This window comes from Daphnia magna, linkage group LG6 (assembly GCF_020631705.1).
Source record: "Daphnia magna isolate NIES linkage group LG6, ASM2063170v1.1, whole genome shotgun sequence".
NCBI classification, from domain to species: Eukaryota; Metazoa; Arthropoda; class Branchiopoda; order Diplostraca; family Daphniidae; genus Daphnia; species Daphnia magna.
In genome coordinates this window covers 5,453,211-5,481,117 of record NC_059187.1, presented here as the reverse complement: position 1 = coordinate 5,481,117, position 27,907 = coordinate 5,453,211, and the positions used below count along the sequence as shown (strand labels likewise).

At 37.1% G+C, this 27,907-nt stretch overlaps 4 protein-coding genes and 2 long non-coding RNA genes across 6 annotated transcripts; all 6 read left to right on the top strand.

Annotated features, from left to right (window-relative positions):
• The first annotated feature begins 1,060 nt into the window (after positions 1–1,060).
• Positions 1,061–3,038, top strand: LOC123473800 (vicilin-like seed storage protein At2g18540). Its single transcript, XM_045175152.1, has 2 exons — positions 1,061–2,382; positions 2,592–3,038. Exons 1-2 carry the CDS (start codon positions 1,202–1,204, stop codon positions 2,626–2,628), a joined length of 1,218 nt encoding a protein of 405 aa, XP_045031087.1. The 5' UTR covers positions 1,061–1,201; the 3' UTR covers positions 2,629–3,038.
• Positions 2,978–4,084, top strand: LOC123473787. The gene has a single exon (XM_045175127.1). The coding sequence runs from the start codon at positions 2,978–2,980 to the stop codon at positions 4,082–4,084; it is 1,107 nt and encodes a 368-aa protein (XP_045031062.1).
• Positions 4,085–8,298: 4,214 nt separating this feature from the next.
• On the top strand, positions 8,299–10,183 carry LOC116932902. Its single transcript, XM_045175126.1, has 5 exons — positions 8,299–8,420; positions 8,481–8,697; positions 8,768–8,941; positions 9,010–9,983; positions 10,171–10,183. Exons 1-5 carry the CDS (start codon positions 8,362–8,364, stop codon positions 10,181–10,183), a joined length of 1,437 nt encoding a protein of 478 aa, XP_045031061.1. The 5' UTR covers positions 8,299–8,361.
• Positions 10,184–10,216: 33 nt separating this feature from the next.
• LOC123473691 lies at positions 10,217–10,781 on the top strand. Its single transcript, XR_006647893.1, has 3 exons — positions 10,217–10,334; positions 10,401–10,562; positions 10,633–10,781. It is a non-coding gene; the product is annotated as an uncharacterized LOC123473691 (long non-coding RNA).
• An 8,705-nt stretch (positions 10,782–19,486) lies between these two features.
• Positions 19,487–25,531, top strand: LOC123473786. The gene is given in 4 exon segments (XM_045175125.1): positions 19,487–19,639; positions 19,701–19,779; positions 19,844–20,418; positions 20,421–25,531. Coding segments are annotated over 2 exon segments (5,580 nt in total). The 5' UTR covers positions 19,487–19,639; positions 19,701–19,779; positions 19,844–19,949.
• A 240-nt stretch (positions 25,532–25,771) lies between these two features.
• LOC116933163 lies at positions 25,772–26,122 on the top strand. The gene is made up of 3 exons (XR_004399919.2): positions 25,772–25,871; positions 25,933–26,011; positions 26,076–26,122. It is a non-coding gene; the product is annotated as an uncharacterized LOC116933163 (long non-coding RNA).
• Positions 26,123–27,907: the final 1,785 nt, after the last annotated feature.

Below are 27,907 nucleotides of genomic sequence, written 5' to 3'. Positions count from 1 at the left end.
GTATTCACATTGAATACAAGTATATTTCATGCTGTTTACATATAGAAGTAAAAACTCATGGTATAACAGTGTATTCACATTAAATACAAGTATATTCCATGCAGTTTACATATAGAAGTAAAAACTCATGGTATAACAGTGTATTCACCTTGAATACAAGTATATTCCATGCAGTTTATATATAGAAGTAAAAACTCATGGTATAATAGTGTATTTACATTGAATACAAGTATATTCCATGCAGCTTACATATGGAAGTAAAAACTCATGGTAAAACAGTATATTCACACATTGAATACAAGTATATTCCATGCAGTTTACATATAGAAGTAAAAACTCATGGTATAACAGTGTATTCACATTGAATACAAGTATATTTGATGCTGTTTACATATAGAATTAAAAACTCATGGTAAAACAGTGTATTCACATTGAATACAAGTATATTCCATGCAGTTTACATATAGAAGTAAAAACTCATGGTATAACAGTGTATTCACATTGAATACAAGTATATTTGATGCTGTTAACATATAGAAGTAAAAACTCATGGTATAACAGTGTATTCACATTGAATACAAGTATATTTGATGCTGTTTGCATATAGAAGTAAAAACTCATGGTATAACAGTGTATTTACATTGAATACAAGTATATTTGATGCAGTATACATATAGAAGTAAAAACTCATGGTATAACAGTGTATTCACATTGAATACAAGTATATTTGATGCTGTTAACATATAGAAGTAAAAACTCATGGTATAACAGTGTATTCACATTGAATACAAGTATATTCCATGCAGTTTACATATAGAAGTAAAAACTCATGGTTTAACAGTGTATTCACATTGAATACAAGTATATTCCATGCAGTTTACAAAAAGAAGTAAAAACTCATGGTATAACAGTGTATTTACATTGAATACAAGTATATTTGATGCTGTTTTCATAAAGAAGTAAAAACTCATGGTATAACAGTGTATTCACATTGAATACAAGTATATTTGATGCAGTTTACATATAGAAGTAAAAACTCATGGTATAACAGTGTATTGCACTCAAACGTTCCGTTCCCCTTAAGGGTGTTGACACTGTATTTGCCAGCTCTTTCATAGATGGCACGATAGCGCACTTTCTTTTCTTATGCCATGGGAGGCCCCAGAACCCCCAGACCTGTTTCAGCTCCGGAATAGTTAAGATGTCAATTGATCCTAACGAGGCCAGAGGCGGGAATGGCAGGCGTAAAAGAGCACAGTCTGCCGTCCCGTCCTTGGACCCACGCGTTAATAATTTTGTAGATTTAATTGACGTAGAACAAGTTGGTGAAGTTAGTCAAGATGAAGAAGTGTCAGTGCCAAGTGAGTCGTCGGCGGAACGCCGAGCCTATGCAGAGATCGAGAGGATGCGGCAGCAACGGGAAATTGAGAGGCAGCAACGTGACAGGGAGAGGCAGGAAGAAACGGAGCGACGTCGACGGGAGAGGCAAGAACGCCACCAGCAGCGGGATCGCGAGGGTCGCCTTCGACGAGAGCAAGAGGCCGATCGTCGTTCGAGGGAAGAACGTCGCAACCGCGATGCACGCCCCAGATCCAGGCCCAGGTCCCCGCACCGCTCCAGACCGTCCCAGACGCCCGTAGTTCCGGCGCCTCCCGCCACGAGAAATGCACTTCCACCGTCGCCGCCGCCGACAGCCGGGACATCGGAAAGATCTCAGCATCTAAGAAAAGTCCTGGTCTCGAAAGAAGATTCGAGAAGCCTCGCCGACTGGCTGAACAAGAGCGTCACGCCAGCCGAACTGAAGGGTTTTGCAGACAAATACCCGATTGAATTCGAGAAGAAAGAATTCAGCCTGGCTCCTCCACGTCTGGACGACTGGATGACCAGGCGACTAAAAGAGTCCGCCGCCCACAAACCAGCCGAAGCGGCAGAGAAAACGTGGCTTTTGGTACAGCTTAAAGTGCTGGACATAGCAGGACCGCTTGTCTATCTCCACCAGCTGACGAAGCAGGATCGCCCGCTGGACATGGAAGAGGTGTCCGAAAATGTTAAAGTGGCGCTGGAGCTAACAGCCGCAGCGTCCTACGACATCAACCGTAGAAGACGCCGGAACATCCTCAACCATACCGACCCTCGCTCCGACTACTTGCTGGAGGACCCCAAATCCTTTTCAAGCAAGCAAACAGTTTCGTCACTGTTTGGCAAACGCTTCCTCGAAGCCATGTTGAAAGAAGCGGACCAAGACGAAAAACTAAGCCGTCGTGGTCCACCAGGCCCAGCCCCCAAAACAGCTGCAGGACCGGTAACACGATCAAAATCCGGCAGAGGAGGCAGAAGGCAATTTCCATTCGACAACGATCGAGGCGGCGGACGTGGGAGAAGGTATGTAACCACTCAAAATGATTTAATTGTTAGCATGCCCCATCCCCCTCCAGCCTCGTTTTGCGGGGGAAGACTACGCTTTTTTCAGACAAACTGGGGGCGTTTGTTGTCGGACCCGGGGGTTCTTTCGACCATTTCAAATGGCCTTCGAATTGATTTTTTGTCCGTCCCTTTTCAATCCTTTCCCCCACCGATGATTCGTATGTCAGAGGAAATGGGAAAGGTTTGCGACGAGGAAGTGGTTAGCTTATTAGAAAAAAAGGCCATTGAGGAGACATCCGATTCGGACGGATTTTTTAGTGCCCTTTTTGTAATACCAAAAAAAGCGGGGGGCTATAGGCCCATTGTTAACTTAAAAGCGCTCAACAACTTCGTCGCATACTCCCATTTTAAAATGGAAGGCCTCGACGCAGTCAAGCAACTTTTAGAACCGGGAGACTTTATGACCAAAATAGACCTTAAAGACGCCTATTTGTTCATCCCGGTGCTAAAAGAGCACAAAAAATTTCTCCGTTTTTGTTGGGGGGATAAAAAATTCCAATTTACTTGCCTCCCATTCGGACTGTCGGCCGCACCGAGGGTATTCACTAAGGTTATGAAGGTAGTCATGGGCCATCTTAGATCAAAAGGAATCAGGCTGATCATCTACCTTGACGACATCCTGATTCTGAGCCGTTCCTTTTCGGAAGCGTTAGACCACTGCGCAGTGGTGGTGGAAACGCTGACCTCACTTGGTTTCGTTATTAACGAAGCAAAATCAATCAAGCAGCCAGTCCAACGCATAGACTATCTAGGTGTAGTAGTAGATTCCACCAAACTTTCCTTCGCGCTCCCCCAGGAAAAAATGGACCAGGTTTTGAAACTCTGCAAAAAGGCGCTCGGAAGTAAAGATATCACTTTAAGGGATATCTCTAAAATTTTAGGCAACTTCGCGTGGGCCATCCATTCCATTCCTTTTGCGCAGATGCACTACAGACAAATTCAGGATTTCCATATACAACAATTGCACAAATGGGACCGTGATTTGTCAAAAAGAATTATACTCCCGGCGGAAGCGCGGAGCAACTTGGATTGGTGGATTAACAACTTGCAAATTGTAAACGGAAAACCTTTTTTCCCACGCTCCCCTCATTTAGAAATCTACTCAGACGCATCACTGTCAGGGTGGGGCGCTATTTGCGACGACGTCAGAACCAGAGGTCCGTGGACCGCAGCAGATAGAAATCGCCACATTAACGAGCTCGAAATCTTGGCTGCTTTTCACGCAGTCAAGTCGTTCGCCGGCAGTTCATCGAAAATCGCAATCAAACTCTACCTTGATAATAGCACGGCCGTTTGCTATATCAACAAGGGGGGCGGCACTAGATCGATTGGTCTATCGATTCTGGCTAATCTGCTCAACTCATTCTGTGAGGAACGCAGCATTTCGCTCGAAGCATTTTTTCTTCCGGGGAAACTTAATGTAGAGGCGGACGAAGAGTCGAGAGCGGCGTCAGACAGTAGCGACTGGATGCTTTGCCGTCGATCCTTCCAGGCGATCGATAACATATGGGCGACAGACGTCGACTTGTTTTCGGCAAGTTGGAACCACCAGCATGACCGCTTCATTTCTTGGCGGCCTCAACCGGGAGCATGGGCAGTCAATGCCTTTTCGAAGAACTGGGGAGAGTTTAAAGCTTACGCCTTTCCCCCTTCTCTATGATCTCCCGTTGCCTGGCCAAAGTGAAAGCGGAAGAAGCAAGACTGCTTCTCATCTGCCCAGTATGGCCCAGCCAAATTTGGTTCCCGTCGCTGCTGGAATTAGCGTGCGATACCCCGCGAATCCTCCCCGCCCAAATCTGATATTTTGCTTTCAGCCCAGGGCGACTACCATCCACTGGCAGAGAAAAGTCAGCTTCTTCTATCCGCCTGGATGTTATCAGGACAAGCCTGTCAGACCAAGGCCTTCCGTCAAAAGTGGTCGACCTTTTGCTGGCAGGAAGCCGTCCAGCCACGAATACTGCATACCAGGCCGCCTGGCACTCTTGGTCAGATTGGTGTGCTGAACAGCATACCAATCCCATGTCTAGCACTTTGAGCTCGGTCCTCTCGTACCTGACTCATCTTTTTGAGATGGGTAAGTCATACAGCACAATTAATCTTCACAGATCAATGCTGTCGATGACCTTAGGGCCAATCGACCACTTCCAAGTAGGTTCACATCCGCTAGTAGTCAAATTATTAAGAGCCACCTATAATTTAAACCCTCCTAAACCTAAATATAGCTTTACATGGGACCCTAATGTCGTGTTAGATTTCGCCAAGGCGGATGGTGAGAACGAATCACTCCGCCTCAATAGGTTGTCGGCCAAACTGACCACGTTAATAGCGCTTACTTCCCTGCTGCGCGTATCCGAAATCGCGGCAATCGAGAGGAGCTCCGTTCGATTCGACGATGGAGCCGCAACTCTTTTTTTGTCGAAGCCAAGAAAGACCCAGCACCAAGGCCCGCTTTCCTCAATCAAGATCCCTCGATGCCCGGACAAAATAGTTTGCCCGGTAGACTGCCTAGGGTTTTACATTTACGTCACAGACCCATCAGACCGGCTGGCAACGTAGACAGGCTATTGATTAGCAACATCGCCCCATATCGCCCGGTCTCGGCATCTACAGTAGCGAGGTGGATTAAATCTTACATGGAGAGGGCCGGAGTGAACACACAAACCTTCTCTGCGCATTCAACGAGAGGTGCAGCGGCCTCAAAGGCAGTCGCTTCAGGCGTGCCAATTGAATCCGTTCTTACGGCTGCCCAGTGGTCAAGAGAATCTACCTTCGCTAGATTTTATCATAGACCCATTGCCCCATCTGAAATCGCTTTTCAAGATAACGGCAGCAGCGAACAGCTTTAAAATCACCCTTAAGGGGAACGGAACGTTTGAGGGCAATTATTGGTTGCTCGAGGGTTGGCTCAGCCATCCCGATGGGCAACCTGAATTGCACGAAAGTAAGAGAAGAGAACCCTTAAGGGTCTCTATTTCCCGCCCTCTCCACCCGTATATTTTTCCGTTCATCTGTCTTATTCTGCTCGGTTTGTTAATTGGCCCCTCCCTTTTATCTCCTTTTTACAGAGGAGGAAGAAGCCGTGGCAGAGGAAGACGTGGCCGAGGAGGCCAGCATACCGCCAATCATTAGAAGACGCGGAGATTGCAGAACGCTTTACCTAACTTTATGTTTTTGTTTCGAGCGCAAGCGCATCTTTCGCATTGCAATTCTTTGATTTTGTAAGGGAATTCTTCCCATTTTTTGTTTGTATTTACCCAAACGTTCGGACTGTCACAGGTCTGAGGGTTCTGGGGCCTCCCATGGCATAAGAAAAGAAAGTGCGCTATCGCGCCATCTATGAAAGAGCTGGCAAATACAGTGTCAACACCCTTAAGGGTTCTCTTCTCTTACTTTCGTGCAATTCAGGTTGCCCATCGGGATGGCCGAGCCATCCCTCGAGCAACCAATAATTCACATTAAATACAAGTATATTCCATGCAGTTTACATGTAGAAGTAAAAACTCATGGTATAACAGTGTATTCACATTGAATACAAGTATATTCCATGCAGTTTACATATAGAAGTAAAAACTCATGGTATAATAGTGTATTTACATTGAATACAAGTATATTCCGTGCAGCTTACATATGGAAGTAAAAACTCATGGTAAAACAGTATATTCACATTGAATACAAGTATATTCCATGCAGTTTTCATATAGAAGTAAAAACTCATGGTATAACAGTGTATTCACATTGAATACAAGTATATTTGATGTTGTTTACATATAGAAGTAAAAACTCATGGTATAACAGTGTATTCACATTGAATACAAGTATATTCCATGCAGCTTACATATAGCAGTAAAAACTCATGGTATAACAGTGTATTCACAATGAATACAAGTATATTTGATGCTGTTTACATATAGAAGTAAAAACTCGTGGTATGACAGTGTATTCACATTAAATACAAGTATATTTGATGCTGTTTACATATAGAACTAAAAACTCATGGTATAACAGTGTATTCACATTGAATACAAGTATATTTGATGCTGTTTACATATAGAAGTAAAAACTCATGGTATAACAGTGTATTCACATTGAATACAAGTATATTCCATGCAGTTTACATATAGAAGCAAAAACTCATGGTATAACAGTGTATTCACATTGAATACAAATATATTACATGCAGTTTACATATAGAAGTAAAAACTCATGGTATAACAGTGTATTTACATTGAATACAAGAATATTCCATGCAGTTTACATATAGAAGTAAAAACTCATGGTAAAACAGTGTATTCACATTGAATACAAGTATATTCCATGCAGTTTACATATAGAAGTAAAAACTCATGGTATAACAGTGTATCCACATTGAATACAAGTATATTTGATGCTGTTAACATATTGAAGTAAAAACTCATGGTATAACAGTGTATTCACATTGAATACAAGTATATTTGATGCTGTTTGCATATAGAAGTAAAAACTCATGGTATAACAGTGTATTCACATTAAATACAAGTATATTTGATGCAGTATACATATAGAAGTAAAAACTCATGGTATAACAGTGTATTCACATTGAATACAAGTATATTTGATGCAGTATACATATAGAAGTAAAAACTCATGGTATAGCAGTGTATTCACATTGAATACAAGTATATTTGATGCAGTTTACATATAGAAGTAAAAACTCATGGTATAACAGTGTATTCACATTGAATACAAGTATATTCCATGCAGTTTTCATATAGAAGTAAAAACTCATGGAATAACAGTTTATTTACATTGAATACAAGTATATTCCATGCAGTTTACATATAGAAGTAAAAACTCATGGTTTAACAGTGTATTCACATTGAATACAAGTATATTCCATGCAGTTTACATATAGAAGTAAAAACTCATGGTATAACAGTGTATTCACATTGAATACAAGTATATTTGATGCTGTTAACATATAGAAGTAAAAACTCATGGTATAACAGTGTATTCACATTGAATACAAGTATATTTGATGCTGTTTGCATATAGAAGTAAAAACTCATGGTATAACAGTGTATTCACATTGAATACAAGTATATTTGATGCAGTATACATATAGAAGTAAAAACTCATGGTATAACAGTGTATTCACATTGAATACAAGTACATTTGATGCAGTATACATATAGAAGTAAAAACTCATGGTATAACAGTGTATTCACATTGAATACAAGTATATTTGATGCAGTTTACATATAGAAGTAAAAACTCATGGTATAACAGTGTATTCACATTGAATACAAGTATATTCCATGCAGTTTACATATAGAAGTAAAAACTCATGGAATAACAGTTTATTTACATTGAATACAAGTATATTCCATGCAGTTTACATATAGAAGTAAAAACTCATGGTTTAACAGTGTATTCACATTGAATACAAGTATATTCCATGCAGTTTACAAAAAGGAGTAAAAACTCATGGTATAACAGTGTATTCACATTGAATACAAGTATATTTGATGCTGTTTACATATAGAAGTAAAAACTCATGGTATAACAGTGTATTCACATTAAATACAAGTATATTTCATGCATTTTACATATAGAAGTAAAAACTGATCGTATAACAGTGTATTCACATCAGAGTTGCCGCGATCGATTGCTGATCGAGATCGATTGCGATCGATCGATCCGTTTTTGCTGATCGTGAACGATAGATCATCAACGCCCAAGATCGAGATCGAGATCGAGATCGAAAATGAATTGATCAATTTCGATCAGCGTTCACAGCGCCATCTAGGAGTCAGTAATACAACTTCTTCCATTTATCTAGGAAGAAGCCATTCCGCCTCTCAGTCAGTCACAAGTCGTCTGTTACAGTCAGGAACAGTTCACGAATTTCACCCTTTCAGGCTTTTCATTCCTTTGGTTAATTTACTTGTTTCTTTGATTATGGCTGAGGCCGAAGCCGAAGCCATACCGTCATCGAGTAAAGATGTCGATGTCGAAGTGTAAGTAAATAACTTTTAATTTTGGTGAAATAGTTAACATTCAACAAAAATTTTTTGTAGTGTCCATGTGGAATCAAGTCAAACTCCCAGTTCTGGAAATAAGAGTCAAGCTCGAGCTAAAGCATCACCATATGTTGTATTTGTGCCATCAAAATTTTTTAAAAAAATAACTTCAAATGAAAAAAGCACAGTATACAAATGTTTACTCGGATGTCCCTCAACAAGAACCACTACAGTCTTCCACTCTTCATTGATGAATGCACGAAGACATATCACTGTAAGTGTGCACTCACAGCATTATTATTTTACCAAAGAAACTAGTTAGTAACTAACATTTCATTTCTTAGACTTATCATCGTGCCAGGTTAAGTGACTTCAATGCAGCCTTTGCAGCTGGTAAAAGTGCAGCCAACGATAAAACATCTCCATGTCAAAGTATGGATAAACACCTGGTTAATCTAAAGGAGTCCACGACAAATAAACAGGTCCTAACACAAGCAGATCTTGACACCAAAATAATGGTATTGGTTTATATTACATCATTATAATTTGTGAAGTCTTATGCTAACATTGTGCTTTAATTTTACAGAAATTCATTATAAAAGACTCGCTTTCTATAAGGGAAGTGGAGAGAGAAGGCTTTCGGGATCTAATGGGCAGCCTTGTAGGCAAATTAGTTGTCAAGAAGAGGACATATTTCACTGAGCGTCTACAGACCGAATATTCAAATACGAAGACAAATTTAATTCTTGCCCTAGAATCAGCTCTTCATGTTTCAACGACGGCCGATTTGTGGTCAGGCCGTAGAAGAAGTTTCTTGGGGATGACGGTGCATTGGCTTGGATCTGACTTGTTAAGATGCAGTGCCTGTTTGGCTGTACGCCGTGTGATTGGGTCTCACACCTTTGATGTCATAGCAAAATTAATTGACAGCATTCATAAAGAATTTGGCATTTCTTCTAAAGTCAATTGCACAATTACCGACAATGGCAGTAACTTCTTGAAAGCTTTTAACGTCTTTGGACCCAACACAGCAACATCAGAACCAGAAGATGAAGATGAAGAAGATCTTGAAGACGACGACGATTTTGATTTTATAGACATTGGAGAGATTTTTGATCGTCATTCACAGGAGTGTGCAGATAAGGAAGCCACCACTTCAGAAGAATCTGACGACGACAACATCAATGTGGCTGTTACCGAAAAAGAACGAATCAAACTCCCGCGACACATGAGATGCTCCTGTCACTTACTGAACTTAATCGCGACTACTGACGTTAGCAATATCTCCAACGCTGCTTTCAAAAAATTAAAGAGGCGCATTGAAGCGAAACTTCAAGCAATATGGAACAAGCAAGCACGCAGCTCTTTGGCGTCGGATTACATCAAGAGTAAACTCGGTGTCCTTTTCGTCCTCTACAATGTCACTAGGTGGAACTCGTTCTTCGACTCCGTTGAGTGCGTAACAAAGCTGATAGGGTCGAAAAATGAGGAGCTTGCAGAAGTTTTCCATCACTTTAACATTGCGCCTTTAACTAAAACTGAAGAAGAATTTCTGATTGAGTACGTTAGGATTATGGAGCCTTTCACACAGGCGCTAGATGTTCTCCAAAACGAGGAAAAAATGTCGATTGGCTGTGTACTTCCTACAATAAGATTGCTTCAAGAGACTATGACGGAATTTTCGACGGACATTTCAATCGTTTACTGCCAACCACTGGTTTCTGCCGTTTTGCTTGGACTGGAAAAGAGATTTGGACTAATGTTTCACAACAATCACCTTCGACTGGCATCGATTTAAGACCCAAATTTTAAAACAATTTGGGCCGACGAAGAAGAAAAAGCGCAGCTGATCACTCTACTAAGATCTGTGGTACGACGTCACCAGAGCACTGACAGCACGCCTGACCAAGGGTATTTCTTTTTTTGTGATTATTTGTTTAGAATAATTGTTAATGGTTTTATTCTTCATTTTTTAAGGAATGCAAACATCCCTTCGCCAGCAAAAAAAACCCGCTTTCTTGACGGATTCAAAAAGAAAAGGACATCGATTGAATCCGATGAAGTTGACAGCTACCTAAGTGAGGGGACAGGAGAATTAAGCTCGTTAGATCGATTCCCAACCATCAAGAAAATTTTCCTGTAACTATTTTTTCTATCCTATCCCATATGACGTTACACATATTTCACTAAATTTACTTTCTATCGCTAGGGAATATAACAGTGCCTTAGCTTCGTCGGCCGCCTGTGAGCGGGTTTTCAGTTGTGCAGGATTAATTTTCACGGCGAAACGGACTAATTTGACAGATGGGAACTTCGAAGCCTTAGTTTTTCTAAAATTAAATGGTGATTGCTGCCGCTTATGGGTAAATAATCCTTCTAAAACTTCCAAGAAGTAATTTTTTGTATTTGGTTGCTTACATTCTTATTGTAACATTCATCAAAATACATTGCTGAATTGTTGAGGAGAGAAAAAAGCAAGCTTAGATTTTTAAATTTTTTTTGATCGAAAAATGATCGATTGAACGATCGATCGATCAATTTCATTTGGTGATCGATTGAACGATCGATCGATCAATTTTTGATGCTGATCGTGATCGTGATCATCGATCACATTTTGTTGATCGAACGGCAACTCTGATTCACATTGAATACAAGTATATTTGATGCTGTTTTCATATAGAAGTAAAAACTCATGGTATAACAGTGTATTCACATTGAATACAAGTATATTTGATGCTGTTTACATATAGAAGTAAAAACTCATGGTATAGCAGTGTATTCACATTGAATACAAGTATATTCCATGCAGTTTACATATAGAAGTAAAAACTCATGGTATAACAGTGTATTCACATTGAATACAAGTATATTCCATGCAGTTTACATATAGAAGTAAAAACTAATGGTATAACAGTGTATTTACATTGAATACAAGTATATTTGATGCTGTTTACATATAGAACTAAAAACTCATGGTATAACAGTGTATTCACATTGAATACAAGTATATTTGATGCTGTTTACATATAGAAGTAAAAACTCATGGTATAACAGTGTATTCACATTGAATACAAGTATATTCCATGCAGTTTACATATAGAAGCAAAACTCATGGTATAACAGTGTATTCACATTGAATACAAATATATTCCATGCAGTTTACATATAGAAGTAAAAACTCATGGTATAACAGTGTATTTACATTGAATACAAGAATATTCCAAGCAGTTTACATATAGAAGTAAAAACTCATGGGAAAACAGTGTATTCACATTGAATACAAGTATATTCCATGCAGTTTACATATAGAAGTAAAAACTCATGGTATAACAGTGTATTCACATTGAATACAAGTATATTTGATGCTGTTAACATATAGAAGTAAAAACTCATGGTATAACAGTGTATTCACATTGAATACAAGTATATTTGATGCTGTTTGCATATAGAAGTAAAAACTCATGGTATAACAGTGTATTCACATTGAATACAAGTATATTTGATGCAGTATACATATAGAAGTAAAAACTCATGGTATAACAGTGTATTCACATTGAATACAAGTATATTTGATGCAGTTTACATATAGAAGTAAAAACTCATGGTATAACAGTGTATTCACATTGAATACAAGTATATTCCATGCAGTTTACATATAGTGGTAAAAACTCATGGAATAACAGTTTATTTACATTGAATACAAGTATATTCCATGCAGTTTACATATAGAAGTAAAAACTCATGGTTTAACAGTGTATTCACATTGAATACAAGTATATTCCATGCAGTTTACAAAAAGAAGTAAAAACTCATGGTATAACAGTGTATTCACATTGAATACAAGTATATTTGATGCTGTTTACATATAGAAGTAAAAACTCATGGTATAACAGTGTATTCACATTAAATACAAGTATATTTCATGCATTTTACATATAGAAGTAAAAACTGATCGTATAACAGTGTATTCACATTGAATACAAGTATATTTGATGCTGTTTTCATATAGAAGTAAAAACTCATGGTATAACAGTGTATTCACATTGAATACAAGTATATTCCATGCAGTTTACATATAGTGGTAAAAACTCATGGAATAACAGTTTATTTACATTGAATACAAGTATATTCCATGCAGTTTACATATAGAAGTAAAAACTCATGGTTTAACAGTGTATTCACATTGAATACAAGTATATTCCATGCAGTTTACAAAAAGAAGTAAAAACTCATGGTATAACAGTGTATTCACATTGAATACAAGTATATTTGATGCTGTTTACATATAGAAGTAAAAACTCATGGTATAACAGTGTATTCACATTAAATACAAGTATATTTCATGCATTTTACATATAGAAGTAAAAACTGATCGTATAACAGTGTATTCACATTGAATACAAGTATATTTGATGCTGTTTTCATATAGAAGTAAAAACTCATGGTATAACAGTGTATTCACATTGAATACAAGTATATTTGATGCAGTATACATATAGAAGTAAAAACTCATGGTATAACAGTGTATTTACATTGAATACAAGTATATTTGTTGCTGTTTACATATAGAAGTAAAAACTCATGGTATAACAGTGTATTCACATTGACTACAAGTATATTTGATGCTGTTTACATATAGAACTAAAAACTCATGGTATAACAGTGTATTCACATTGAATACAAGTATATTTGATGCTGTTTACATATAGAAGTAAAAACTCATGGTATAACAGTGTATTCACATTGAATACAAGTATATTCCATGCAGTTTACATATAGAAGTAAAAACTCATAGTATAACAGTGTATTCACATTGAATACAAGTATATTTGATGCTGTTTTCATATAGAAGTAAAAACTCATGGTATAACAGTATATTCACATTGAATACAAGTATATTTGATGCTGTTTACATATAGAAGTAAATACTCATGGTATAACAGTGTATTCACATTGAATACAAGTATATTCCATGCAGTTTACATATAGAAAAAAAACTCATGGTATAACAGTGTATTCACATTGAATACAAGTATATTCCATGCAGTTTACATATAGAAGTAAAAACTCATGGTATAACAGTGTATTTACATTGAATTCAAGTATATTCCATGCCGTTTACATATAGAAGTAAAAACTCATGGTAAAACAGTGTATTCACATTGAATACAAGTATATTCTATGTAGTTTACATATAGAAGTAAAAAATCATGGAATAACAGTGTATTCACATTGAATACAAGTATATTTGATGCTGTTAACATATAGAAGTAAAAACTCATGGTATAACAGTGTATTCACATTGAAGACAAGTATATTTGATGCAGTATAAATATAGAAGTAAAAACTCATGGTATAACAGTGTATTCACATTGAATACAAGTATATTTGATGCAGTATACATATAGAAGTAAAAACTCATGGTATAACAGTGTATTCACATTGAATACAAGTATATTCCATGCAGTTTACATATAGAAGTAAAAACTCCTGGAATAACAGTTTATATACATTGAATACAAGTATATTCCATGCAGTTTACATATAGAAGTAAAAACTCATGGTATAACAGTGTATTCACATTGAATACAAGTATATTTGATGCAATATACATATAGAAGTAAAAACTCATGGTATAACAGTGTATTCACATTGAATACAAGTATATTTGATGCAGTTTACATATAGAAGTAAAAACTCATGGTATAACAGTGTATTCACATTGAATACAAGTATATTCCATGCAGTTTACCTATAGAAGTAAAAACTCATGGTATAACAGTGTATTCACATTGAATACAAGTATATTTGATGCTGTTTACATATAGAAGTAAAAACTCATGGTATAACAGTGTATTCACATTGAATACAAGTATATTTGACTCTGTTTTCATATAGAACTAAAAACTCAAGGTATAACAGTGTATTCACATTGAATACAAGTATATTTTATGCTGTTTACATATAGAAGTAAAAACTCATGGTATAACAGTGTATTCACATTGAATACAAGTATATTCCATGCAGTTTACATATAGAAGTAAAAACTCATGTTATAACAGTGTATTCACATTGAATACAAGTATATTTGATGCTGTTAACATATAGAAGTAAAAACTCATGGTATAACAGTGTATTCACATTGAATACAAGTATATTTGATGCTGTTAACATATAGAAGTAAAAACTCATGGTATAACAGTGTATTCACATTGAATACAAGTATATTCCATGCAGTTTACATATAGAAGTAAAAACTCATGGTATAACAGTTTATTCACAATGAATACAAGTATATTTGATGCTGTTTACATATAGAAGTAAAAACTCATGGTATAACAGTGTATTCACATTGAATACAAGTATATTTGATGCTGTTTACATATAGAACTAAAAACTCATGGTATAACAGTGTATTCACATTGAATACAAGTATATTTGATGCTGTTTACATATAGAAGTAAAAACTCATGGTATAACAGTGTATTCACATTGAATACAAGTATATTCCATGCAGTTTACATATAGAAGTAAAAACTCATGGTATAACAGTGTATTCACATTGAATACAAGTATATTTGATGCTGTTTACATATAGAAGTAAAAACTCATGGTATAACAGTGTATTCACATTGAATACAAGTATATTTGACTCTGTTTTCATATAGAACTAAAAACTCAAGGTATAACAGTGTATTCACATTGAATACAAGTATATTTGATGCTGTTTACATATAGAAGTAAAAACTCATGGTATAACAGTGTATTCACATTGAATACAAGTATATTCCATGCAGTTTACATATAGAAGTAAAAACTCATGTTATAACAGTGTATTCACATTGAATACAAGTATATTTGATGCTGTTAACATATAGAAGTAAAAACTCATGGTATAACAGTGTATTCACATTGAATACAAGTATATTTGATGCTGTTAACATATAGAAGTAAAAACTCATGGTATAACAGTGTATTCACATTGAATACAAGTATATTCCATGCAGTTTACATATAGAAGTAAAAACTCATGGTATAACAGTTTATTCACAATGAATACAAGTATATTTGATGCTGTTTACATATAGAAGTAAAAACTCATGGTATAACAGTGTATTCACATTGAATACAAGTATATTTGATGCTGTTTACATATAGAACTAAAAACTCATGGTATAACAGTGTATTCACATTGAATACAAGTATATTTGATGCTGTTTACATATAGAAGTAAAAACTCATTGTATAACAGTGTATTCACATTGAATACAAGTATATTCCATGCAGTTTACATATAGAAGTAAAAACTCATGGTATAACAGTGTATTCACATTGAATACAAGTACATTTGATGCTGTTTACATATAGAAGTAAAAACTCATGGTATAACAGTGTATTCACATTGAATACAAGTATATTTGACTCTGTTTTCATATAGAACTAAAAACTCAAGGTATAACAGTGTATTCACATTGAATACAAGTATATTTGATGCTGTTTACATATAGAAGTAAAAACTCATGGTATAACAGTGTATTCACATTGAATACAAGTATATTCCATGCAGTTTACATATAGAAGTAAAAACTCATGTTATAACAGTGTATTCACATTGAATACAAGTATATTTGATGCTGTTAACATATAGAAGTAAAAACTCATGGTATAACAGTGTATTCACATTGAATACAAGTATATTTGATGCTGTTAACATATAGAAGTAAAAACTCATGGTATAACAGTGTATTCACATTGAATACAAGTATATTCCATGCAGTTTACATATAGAAGTAAAAACTCATGGTATAACAGTTTATTCACAATGAATACAAGTATATTTGATGCTGTTTACATATAGAAGTAAAAACTCATGGTATAACAGTGTATTCACATTGAATACAAGTATATTTGATGCTGTTTACATATAGAACTAAAAACTCATGGTATAACAGTGTATTCACATTGAATACAAGTATATTTGATGCTGTTTACATATAGAAGTAAAAACTCATGGTATAACAGTGTATTCACATTGAATACAAGTATATTCCATGCAGTTTACATATAGAAGTAAAAACTCATGGTATAACAGTGTATTCATATTTAATACAAGTATATTCCATGCAGTTTACATATAGAAGTAAAAACTCATGGTATAACAGTGTATTTACATTTAATACAAGTATATTCCATGCAGTTTACATATAGAGGTAAAAACTCATGGTATAACAGTGTATTTACATTGAATACAAGTATATTCCATGCCGTTTACATATAGAAGTAAAAACTCATGGTAAAACAGTGTATTCACATTGAATACAAGTATATTCTATGTAGTTTACATATAGAAGTAAAAAATCATGGAATAACAGTGTATTCACATTGAATACAAGTATATTTGATGCTGTTAACATATAGAAGTAAAAACTCACGGTATAACAGTGTATTCACATTGAATACAAGTATATTTGATGCTGTTTGCATATAGAAGTAAAAACTCATGGTATAGCAGTGTATTCAGATTGAATACAAGTATATTTGATGCAGTATACATATAGAAGTAAAAACTCATGGTATAACAGTGTATTCACATTGAATACAAGTATATTTGATGCAGTATACATATAGAAGTAAAAACTCATGGTATAACAGTGTATTCACATTGAATACAAGTATATTTTATGCAGTTTACATATAGAAGTAAAAACTAATGGTATAACAGTGTATTCACATTGAATACAAGTATATTCCATGCAGTTTACATATAGAAGTAAAAACTCATGGTATAACAGTGTATTCACATTTAATACAAGAATATTTGATGCAGTATACATATAGAAGTAAAAACTCATGGTATAACAGTGTATTCACATTGAATACAAGTATATTTGATGCAGTTTACATATAGAAGTAAAAACTCATGGTATAACAGTGTATTCACATTGAATACAAGTATATTCCATGCAGTTTACATATAGAAGTAAAAACTCATGGTATAACAGTGTATTCACATTGAATACAAGTATATTTGATGCTGTTTACATATAGAAGTAAAAACTCATGGTATAACAGTGTATTCACATTGAATACAAGTATATTTGATGCTGTTCACATATAGAACTAAAAACTCAAGGTATAACAGTGTATTCACATTGAATACAAGTATATTTGCTGCTGTTTACATATAAAAGTAAAAATTCATGGTATAACAGTGTATTCACATTGAATACAAGTATATTCCATGCAGTTTACATATAGAAGTAAAAACTCATGGTATAACAGTGTATTCACATTTAATACAAGTATATTCCATGCAGTTTACATATAGAAGTAAAAACTCATGGTATAACAGTGTATTCACAATAAATACAAGTATATTCCATGCAGTTTACATATAGAAGTAAAAACTCATGGTATAACAGTGTATTCACATTGAATACAAGTATATTTGATGCAGTATACATATAGAAGTAAAAACTCATGGTATAACAGTGTATTCACATTGAATACAAGTATATTTGATGCAGTTTACATATACAAGTAAAAACTCATGATATAACAGTGTATTCACATTGAATACAAGTATATCTCATGCAATTTACATATAGAAGTAAAAACTCATGGAATAACAGTGTATTCACATTGAATTCAAGTATATTCCATGCAGTTTACATATAGAAGTAAAAACTCATGGTATAACAGTGTATTCACATTGAATACAAGTATATTCCATGCAGTTTACAAAAAGAAGTAAAAACTCATGGTATAACAGTGTATTCACATTGAATACAAGTATATTTGATGCTGTTTCCATATAGAAGAAAAAACTCATGGTATAACAGTGTATTCACATTGAATACAAGTATATTTGATGCAGTATACATATAGAAGTAAAAACTCATGGTATAACAGTGTATTCACATTGAATACAAGTATATTTGATGCAGTATACATATAGAAGTAAAAACTCATGGTATAACGGTGTATTCACATTAAATACAAGTATATTTGATGCAGTATACGTATAGATGTAAAAACTCATGGTATAACAGTGTATTCACATTGAATACAAGTATATTTGATGCAGTATACATATAGAAATAAAAACTCATGGTATAGCAGTGTGTTCATATTGAATACCAGTATATTTATGCAGTATACATAAAGATGTAAAAACTCATGGTATAACAGTGTAATCTCATTGAATACAAGTATATTTGATGCAGTATACATATAGAAGTAAAAACTCATGGTATAACCGTGTATTCACATTAAATGCAAGTATATTCCATGCAGTTTACATATAGAAGTAAAAACTCATGGTATAACAGTGTATTCACATTGAATACAAGTATATTCCATGCAGATTACATATAGAAGTAAAAACTCATGGTATAACAGTGTATTCACATGGAATGCAAGTATATTCCATGCAGTTTTTTATATAGAAGTAAAAACTCATGGTATAACAGTGTATTCACATTGAATACAAGTATATTCAATGCAGTTTACATATAGAAGTAAAAACTCATTGGTATAACAGTGTATTCACGTTGAATACAAGTATATTCGAAACTGTTTACATATAGAAGTAAAATTTCATGGTATAACAGTGTATTCACATTGAATACAAGTATATTTGATGCTGTTTACATAAAGAAGTAAAAATTCATGGTATAACAGTGTATTCACATTGAATACAAGTATATTTGATGCTGTTTACATATAGAAGTAAAAACTTATGGTATAGCAGTGTATTCACATTGAATACAAGTATATTCCATGCAGTTTACATATAGAAGTAAAAACTCATGGTATAACAGTGTATTCACATTGAATACAAGTATATTTGATGCAGTATACATATAGAAGTAAAAACTCATGGTATAACAGTGTATTCACATTGAATACAAGTATATTTGATGCAGTTTACATATAGAAGTAAAAACTCATGGTATGTTCCAGCGAAAATCGACGCTTAATTTATTCGGCTGCTGTTTAATCTGATTATGTTTGTAATTGTAACGGTAGATGTCACGTCGAATAATCAGAGGGCGTAGCTATCAGCTGATCAGTTGTTTGCTTCTGTCTGATTTCGTTTCGAGTCGTAAGAGGCCATTTTTGCCTAGTAAGTTTCTGATTTTGAAAGCTCTTAATCTGGTACGCTATTGGTGTCGTTAATTGTGTGTGTCCACTTGATTCTGCTCTGCATTCAGGTACTTGATTGAAATGTTATTTTATGACGTAAATTAATGTATTGTGTATTTGTGTTTAGAGTGTGTTAATTAATGCGTGATCTCTATTGAGTCACCCCTGGTATTTCTGGTCATAGCCCACTCCTAATTGTGGACCCTGGGTAATTTATTATATTATTGCTGATATGTCTTGCTTGAATGTAATTATTATGTATATCTATTTAGGCAGCAGTTGAAAGGTGTAATATAATTGTATTACTCGTTGGCCCTAGCATTGTACTTCTTGGTTTCATTGGTGATCGTAGCAGGACCTGCTGCAAGAAGAAAGACAATGACAAAGGGCAAGAAGAAGGCTGCTCAAGCTCATTCTGAACCTGACGAAGACACAATTGCAGGAAGAAGGAAGAATCGAAACGTCCAGTCCATTTATCAAAGACAAGCAGAAGATCTGGGCAAGTCTCCAGCACAGTCAGTCAACGATGATGGACAAGGACTCAACCTTCAGACCCAAAATGCAAAAAATGAAACCACATCTCAACACAGTAGAGCTCAAGATGCTGTTGAACGTGATGCTGTGCGTTCCAAAATTGATTTAGCATGCCAGATGATCAACAAGCTGATAGCAGAAAATGGTTCCCGCCGAGCATGTCGCGGATTAGTTGACAAGCTCGACTCCATGTATGCAGACACCGAACGTCTTAACTTGTTGGCTGTCATGCCGAATCATACAGAAGAGTTTGGAAGACAAGCAGCCATCCAAATTGCACTGTTCACCCAAATTGAGACAGCAAAGGAAGACGTAGATTCATCAATTCTCGTGCAGACGAAGCTTCTTCCATTGCTTCCTTTCAGCCTCTTTCTATTCGAAGCGAGGTATTGAGAAACTGGACTCAAACGACTTCTCAAGCCCTAGCTGATGCGAAACAGAAAGCTGAAGAAGCTCAACGAAACGCAGAAAAGTTGCAGAAGGAGTCAGTCGACGCGAAGAGGAAAGTGGAAGAAGCAAACAAAGAGGTGGAAAATTTAACAGGTGCTATGGAGAAAAGAAAATCTGCAAATACAGTCATCAGTGATGGACAACACGACTGGGGAGACAAAGAAGCTGCTATCAACGATTGGCGTCGGAAACCCCTCATTGAACCAAGGTCTCGAGAAACCGAAGAGGAAGGTGAGCCTGATTGCTGGATTGACCGATATTGCTCCGGTTTGGAAGATCCGACCTGGTTTTATTCTCACAAGGCCCCGTCATTGAAAAGCGAACTTCCGGTATTTTCTGGTAAAGCTTTAGACTGGTTCTGGTGGATTGATCTGTATCGTTCAATGGTGCATGATCAAAGAATTTCAGCTGGCGAGAAGTTAGCAATTTTGAAGAGTCGTTTAAGCGGTGAGCAACTGGACATTGTTCAAGGTTTAGGAGGAGGAGAACCCGCGTACAAGTCAGCGCTTTCTCGTCTCAAGCAGGCAGCTGGACGCCGGGATGTCATGCGAGTTGCCCATCTCAGTGAACTCGATCGAATGGATCTCGGACGTGATCCAACGGCATTACGTCGGTTTGCAGAAAAGGCGCGGACTCATTTCTTCGATTTGACGCGGATTGGAGAAACTTCAAGCTCTGACATCATTGAACGTTTATGCCGGAAACTTCATCCAGCAGATCGACTCGAGTGGAATTCCAGAAGAGGAACTGGATTGGAGCGTAGAAGTCTCAACGAATTTGGGGAGTGGCTCTGTGTAAGAGCTTCGGCTTATCAAAACGCGTACAATATTGCAGCAGAACAATCATCTGGAAATGGGTTTGGCAGTTCACGACATCGTCCGACCACCGCTCGTGCTCATCACACTAGCTTCGAACCAGATCGTTCCGACAAGCCCTACAAAAGTCGCTGTTATTGTTGCAATGAAGAGCACCGTGTTTTATCTTGCCCAACGTTCAAGGCAATGCCGACCAAGGAGAAGATCCGATTCTGCATTAGAAGGCGGTTGTGTCTCAAATGTTTTGGGGCGAAGCATTCAGCCAAAGATTGTACGTTTGGAAAAGGATGTGGAGTGAAGGATTGCCCTTATGAACATCACAGCTTACTCCATGATGCAGGGAATATTCCGACTGTAAAAGGCGACAGTCATCACACTTCTCTTTCAGCCCGAGCGGATCAAATGAAGGTGGCGCTGGGAGTAATTCAGACTGAAGCCTACGCTATGGATGGTACAGTTATTCCGGTGTCGGTGATGATCGATGAAGGCAGCGACACTACACTGTTTCGAGAAGATTTCCTCTGGCGTCTGAAGATAATAGGGAAGAAACAAAATCTGGATCTTGTTGGTGTGACAGGTGCCGAACGTTACGATTCCCAACGTGCTGACGTGCGATTTCGACTACCTGACGGCGAAGAAACGATTATCGCCGGACTGACGATACCGCAAGTCGCTCGCCCTACTCCAATTGTTAATTGGGATGAACTGAAGCAACGTTGGCCCCATCTTGCCGACGTGCCCGTTATGAAGAGTGGAGGGAAGATCGACGTATTGCTGGGCCTTGATCATTCTCATTTGATTGCAGTGTTAGAATCGAGAGTAGGTGGAGATGATGAACCATTTGCCTCTCGAACCCGATTGGGATGGATTGTTCGTGGCTTGCTTGGAGGAGACATTGGTCCGATGACTGCACGCTCTCATCATCTCACTGCAACGTCAAGAGAAGAAGGTCCGGCTGTTCAAGACTCCTTAGATGCCGAATTTAGAGCCTTTTGCGAAACAGAAAACTTTGGAACGGAGTTTCGAGGCGAAGGTTTGTCGGAGTCAGAGCAGAAGGCCGAGAAAATCGTCAATGAAGGTTTGCGAAAATTAGAAGTTGGCTATGAAGCTCCGCTGACTTGGATTGAAGGTGAACCAGCATTTGAAAATAATCGAAAGCTCGCACAACATCGTCTTCAAGATTTACGACAACGCTTCAAGAAGGACCCTAAGCTTGAAGAAGATTACCGAAAAGCCATAAAGAAATATATCGATGAAGGATATGCGTCGCTAGTTGAAGATGAAAATCTCTACTCCAACGACCAGTTTTATCTTCCCCATCACGGAGTCTACAAAAAGGTCTACGGGAAGAAAGAGCGAAAATTGCGAGTCGTGTTTGATGGAGCTTCTCGCTGGAAACGGAAGAGTTTGAACGATGGAATGCGGCCTGGTCCGAAACTTCAAAATGATTTAGCTAAAGTTCTTATTCGATTTCAACAGGGAGAAATCGCCTTTTCAGCAGATATCACAGTCATGTACAGCCTAATTCGACTGAAGCCAAGTGATGCCCGATTTCATCGATTCCTATGGCAGGAACCTGGATCAGAAAAGATTTTAACGTATCAGATGGACCGTCTGCCCTTCGGACTAAATTGTTCTCCGTTTATTGCTCTCAAAACAGTGCAGCGAGCTGCTGCCGATGCAAAGACGGGGAAGAAGGATTGCATTGAAGCGGTCGAGAATAACATGTACATGGACGATTTATTAAAAGCTGCCGATAGTGAAGAATTAGCCATTGACAACGCGAAGAATATTCGGGACGGATTGGCAGAAGGAGATTTTCATCTTACCAATTGGATCTCAAACTCACCAAAACTTGTCGCAGCTCTTCAACCAATTGAAAGCTCTACCGTTGATTCAACATGCAGTTTAGCTTCTGATGAAGCCGAAAAGTTGCTGGGAATATTTTACGAGCCTAGTACCGACGATCTAACCTTCCGAGTAACCGGTGCGGATGAGGTGGAGTGGACACGTGCTGGATTACTCAGCAAAGTGGCCGCCGTTTATGATCCATTAGGTCGTGCAGCTCCTCTGATTGTCAAAGCGAAGATTAAACTACGCGAATTAGGCATCAAGGGCCTGAATTGGAAGGACGTCGTGACCGGAGAAGATAAGGCATGGTGGCAACGCTGGTTCAGCACGCTGAAACAATTAAACAGCATCCGGATGCCAAGGAATCTTCAGCCGAACAAAAGAAATATCAAGAGCAGTCAACTCTTAACGTTTTGTGATGCATCCGAAGAGGCCGTTGCAGCTGCAGTGTATTTGAATACCTCCTATGAAGACGGTTCCTCTAGTTGCCGATTGGTGATGGCGAAAACAAAATTGGCTCCTCGTAAAACTATTTCAATTCCTAAATTGGAACTTAATGCCGCTCTGCTTGGCGCAAGACTTTCCAGGTACGTGGAAGAGGCGATAAACCTTCCTGGTCTCACCCGACTGTTCTGGACGGATTCAAGTACCACACGGAATTGGCTACGAGCTGTTGCCGCTCACTATACGCCATTTGTCAGCCATAGAATTGGAGAAATTCAATCTGTCACCGATCCGAGCGAATGGAGATTTGTGCCTGGAAAACAAAATATCGCAGATGTCGCTACGCGGTTGCTTCTCGTCGATGAAGAACCAATTCCACCTGGCTGGCTAGAAGGTCCTGATTTCCTGAAACAACCGGTTGACCTGTGGCCAAAAGATTTACCCTGGATGGCTGTTTCCGCCGAGCGACGTGCTGCCCATTCTCAACATTTGACGAAAACACGGTTCGAGCATGATTGGTCAAAATTGAAAATTGATTCATCTAATCTTTCCAGCTGTCTCAAGATGGAAGGCCCCTACCAAGAGTTGGTGCGTCGGTGTCAAGAAGAGGAATTTAATGAAGACATCCAGCAGCTCCGCCGAAATAGACCGCTCAGCCGAACATCGAGACTTCAACAATTAAGTCCGTTTTTAGATAGCGACGGAATTCTACGACTTGGAGGCCGCATCCGTCGAGCCCGTTTACCCTATGACATCCTGCATCCTCCAATCCTGCCAGGAAAGCATGTTCTTGCAGAGGCGATCATCATAGCGATCCATAACGAGGAGCATCACGTCGGCACGGATTTTCTACATTCAAAGGCTCGGCAACACTTCTGGATTCTACAAGGGAAGGAGCTGGCAAAGAAAATTCGCTTCAAATGTTCAACTTGTATTAAGACAAGAGCCAAGTTAGCAACCCAGAAGATGGGAGATCTTCCAGCTGCCCGTTTGGATTCATACTCCACCCCATTTACCCATGTCACGCTTGATTATTTTGGGCCGGTAGAAACTTCGGCGTATAGGGGGAGGATTACCAAGCGATATGGCTTACTTTTATCCTGTTGTGTAACGCGCTATGTTTATCTAGACCTGGCCCAATCATTGTCGACGCCGGATTTTCTTTATTGTTTTCGTCGCTTCGTCGGGGAGTATGCAAAACCATCCGAAGTCTTCAGTGATAATGGCACGAATTTCGTCGGCGCAGAAAAGGAAATGGTGGCAGCCGTTCGTGAGCTACAGATGGACGACAAATTTCAAGAATTCGTTCAAACGAAGTCGATTGTGTGGAAATTCCAGCCGCCCAGTGCTCCACATTTCGGCGGATCTCATGAATCGTTGGTGAAATCCGTGAAAAGAGCGCTCTACCGAGCATTGGATACGGAAAAGACCAGCTTAAGATATCCAACGGATGAGATGCTGAGAACTCTGCTGAAGGAGGTATCAGGCCAGCTAAACAGCCGTCCCTTGACGCTCGCGAGTAACGACCCGGAAGATTTTCGACCAATTGCCCCAAGAGATTTCTTAAATTTGCCGCCAACTTCCGATTTACCTGCTGGAATCGTCAAAAATGCTCTCCCTCGGGACCATGTGAGATATGTCAAGAAGATGGCTAATCTCTTTTGGGATTTGTGGACAAAATTTTTATCTTCCCACTTTAATTCCTCGACGAAAATGGATGACGGAGGAAAGGAATTTTTTCGTCGGAGACGCCGTGATGGTGTCAGAGAGCAATCTACCGCCCAGCCAATGGAAAACGGGGCGCTTGATCGAAGTCTTCCCTGGATCCGACGGTCTCGTCCGAGTAGTCAAAGTGAAGACTGGTAGCGGTGATTATTTACGAGCAATCCATCGACTAGTATTATTGGAACAAAGCTCGGCCAGCGTTCCGCTGACCTCGGGGGAGAATGTTCCAGCGAAAATCGACGCTTAATTTATTCGGCTGCTGTTTAATCTGATTATGTTTGTAATTGTAACGGTAGATGTCACGTCGAATAATCAGAGGGCGTAGCTATCAGCTGATCAGTTGTTTGCTTCTGTCTGATTTCGTTTCGAGTCGTAAGAGGCCATTTTTGCCTAGTAAGTTTCTGATTTTGAAAGCTCTTAATCTGGTACGCTATTGGTGTCGTTTATTGTGTGTGTCCACTTGATTCTGCTCTGCATTCAGGTACTTGATTGAAATGTTATTTTATGACGTAAATTAATGTATTGTGTATTTGTGTTTAGAGTGTGTTAATTAATGCGTGATCTCTATTGAGTCACCCCTGGTATTTCTGGTCATAGCCCACTCCTAATTGTGGACCCTGGGTAATTTATTATATTATTGCTGATATGTCTTGCTTGAATGTAATTATTATGTATATCTATTTAGGCACCAGTTGAAAGGTGTAATATAATTGTATTACTCGTTGGCCCTAGCATTGTACTTCTTGGTTTCATGGTATAACAGTGTATTCACATTGAATACAAGTATATTCCATGCAGTTTACATATAGAAGTAAAAACTCATGGTATAACAGTGTATTCACATTGAATACAAGTATATTCCATGCAGTTTACATATAGAAGTAAAATTTCATGGTATAACAGTGTATTCACATTGAATACAAGTATATTTGATGCTGTTTACATATAGAAGTAAAAACTCATGGTATAAATGTGTATTCACATTGAATACAAGTATATTCCATGCAGTTTAAATATAGAAGTAAAATTTCATGGTATAACAGTGTATTCACATTGAATACAAGTATATTTGATGCAGTATACGTATAGATGTAAAAACTCATGGTATAACAGTGTATTCACATTGAATACAAGTATATTTGATGCAGTATACATATAGAAGTAAAAACTCATGGTATAGCAGTGTATTCACATTTAATACAAGTATAATCCATGCAGTTTACATATAGAAGTAAAAATCATGGTATAACAGTGTATTTACATTGAATACAAGTATATTCCATGCAGTTTACATATAGAAGTAAAAACTCATGGTATAACAGTGTATTCACATTGAATACAAGTATATTCCATGCAGTTTACATATAGAAGTAAAAACTCATGGTATAACAGTGTATTCACATTGAATACAAGTATATTTGATGCAGTTTACATTTAGAAGTAAAAACTCATGGTATAACAGTGTATTCACATTGAATACAAGTATATTTGATGCAGTATACATATAGAAGTAAAAACTCATGGTATAACAGTGTATTCACATTGAATACAAGTATATTCCATGCAGTTTACATATAGAAGTACAAACTCATGGTATAACAGTGTATTCACATTGAATACAAGTATATTTGATGCAGTTTACATATAGAAGTAAAAACTCATGGTATAACAGTGTATTCACATTGAATACAAGTATATTCCATGCAGTTTACATTTAGAAGTAAAACCTCGTGGAATAACAGTTTATTTACATTGAATACAAGTATATTCCATGCAGTTTACATATAGAAGTAAAAACTGATGGTATAACAGTGTATTCACATTGAATACAAGTATATTTGATGCTGTTTACATATAGAATTAAAAACTCATGGTATAACAATGTATTCACATTGAATACAAGTATATTTGATGCTGTTGACATATAGAAGTAAAAACTCATGGTATAACCGTGTATTCACATTGAATACAAGTATATTTGATGCAGTACACATATAGAAGTAAAAACTCATGGAATAACAGTGTATTCACATTGAATACAAGTATATTTGATGCAGTATACATATAGAAGTAAAAACTCATGGTATAACAGTGTATTCACATTGAATACAAGTATATTTGATGCAGTTTACATATAGAAGTAAAAACTCATGGTATAACAGTGTATTCACATTTAATACAAGTATATTCCATGCAGTTTACATATAGAAGTAAAAACTCGTGGAATAACAGTTTATTTACATTGAATACAAGTATATTCCATGCAGTTTACATATAGAAGTAAAAACTGATGGTATAACAGTGTATTCACATTGAATACCAGTATATTCCATGCAGTTTAAAAAAAGAAGTAAAAACTCATGGTATTAAGTGTATTCACATTGAATACAAGTATATTTGATGCTGTTTACATATAGAAGTAAAAACTCATGGTATAACAGTGTATTCACATTGAATACAAGTATATTTGATGCTGTTTACATATAGAAGTAAAAACTAATGGTATAACAATTATTC

Coding starts and splice junctions, on each gene's coding strand:
- LOC123473800 (XM_045175152.1), top strand. CDS start 1,202: ATGTCAATTGATCCTAACGAGGCCAGAGGCGGGAATGGCAGGCGTAAA. Junction 2,383..2,591: donor GGCGGCGGACGTGGGAGAAG/GTATGTAACCAC, acceptor TTCGTATGTCAG/AGGAAATGGGAAAGGTTTGC.
- LOC116932902 (XM_045175126.1), top strand. CDS start 8,362: ATGGCTGAGGCCGAAGCCGAAGCCATACCGTCATCGAGTAAAGATGTC. Junction 8,421..8,480: donor AAAGATGTCGATGTCGAAGT/GTAAGTAAATAA, acceptor AATTTTTTGTAG/TGTCCATGTGGAATCAAGTC. Junction 8,698..8,767: donor ATGCACGAAGACATATCACT/GTAAGTGTGCAC, acceptor TTCATTTCTTAG/ACTTATCATCGTGCCAGGTT.
- LOC123473787 (XM_045175127.1), top strand. CDS start 2,978: ATGAAGGTAGTCATGGGCCATCTTAGATCAAAAGGAATCAGGCTGATC.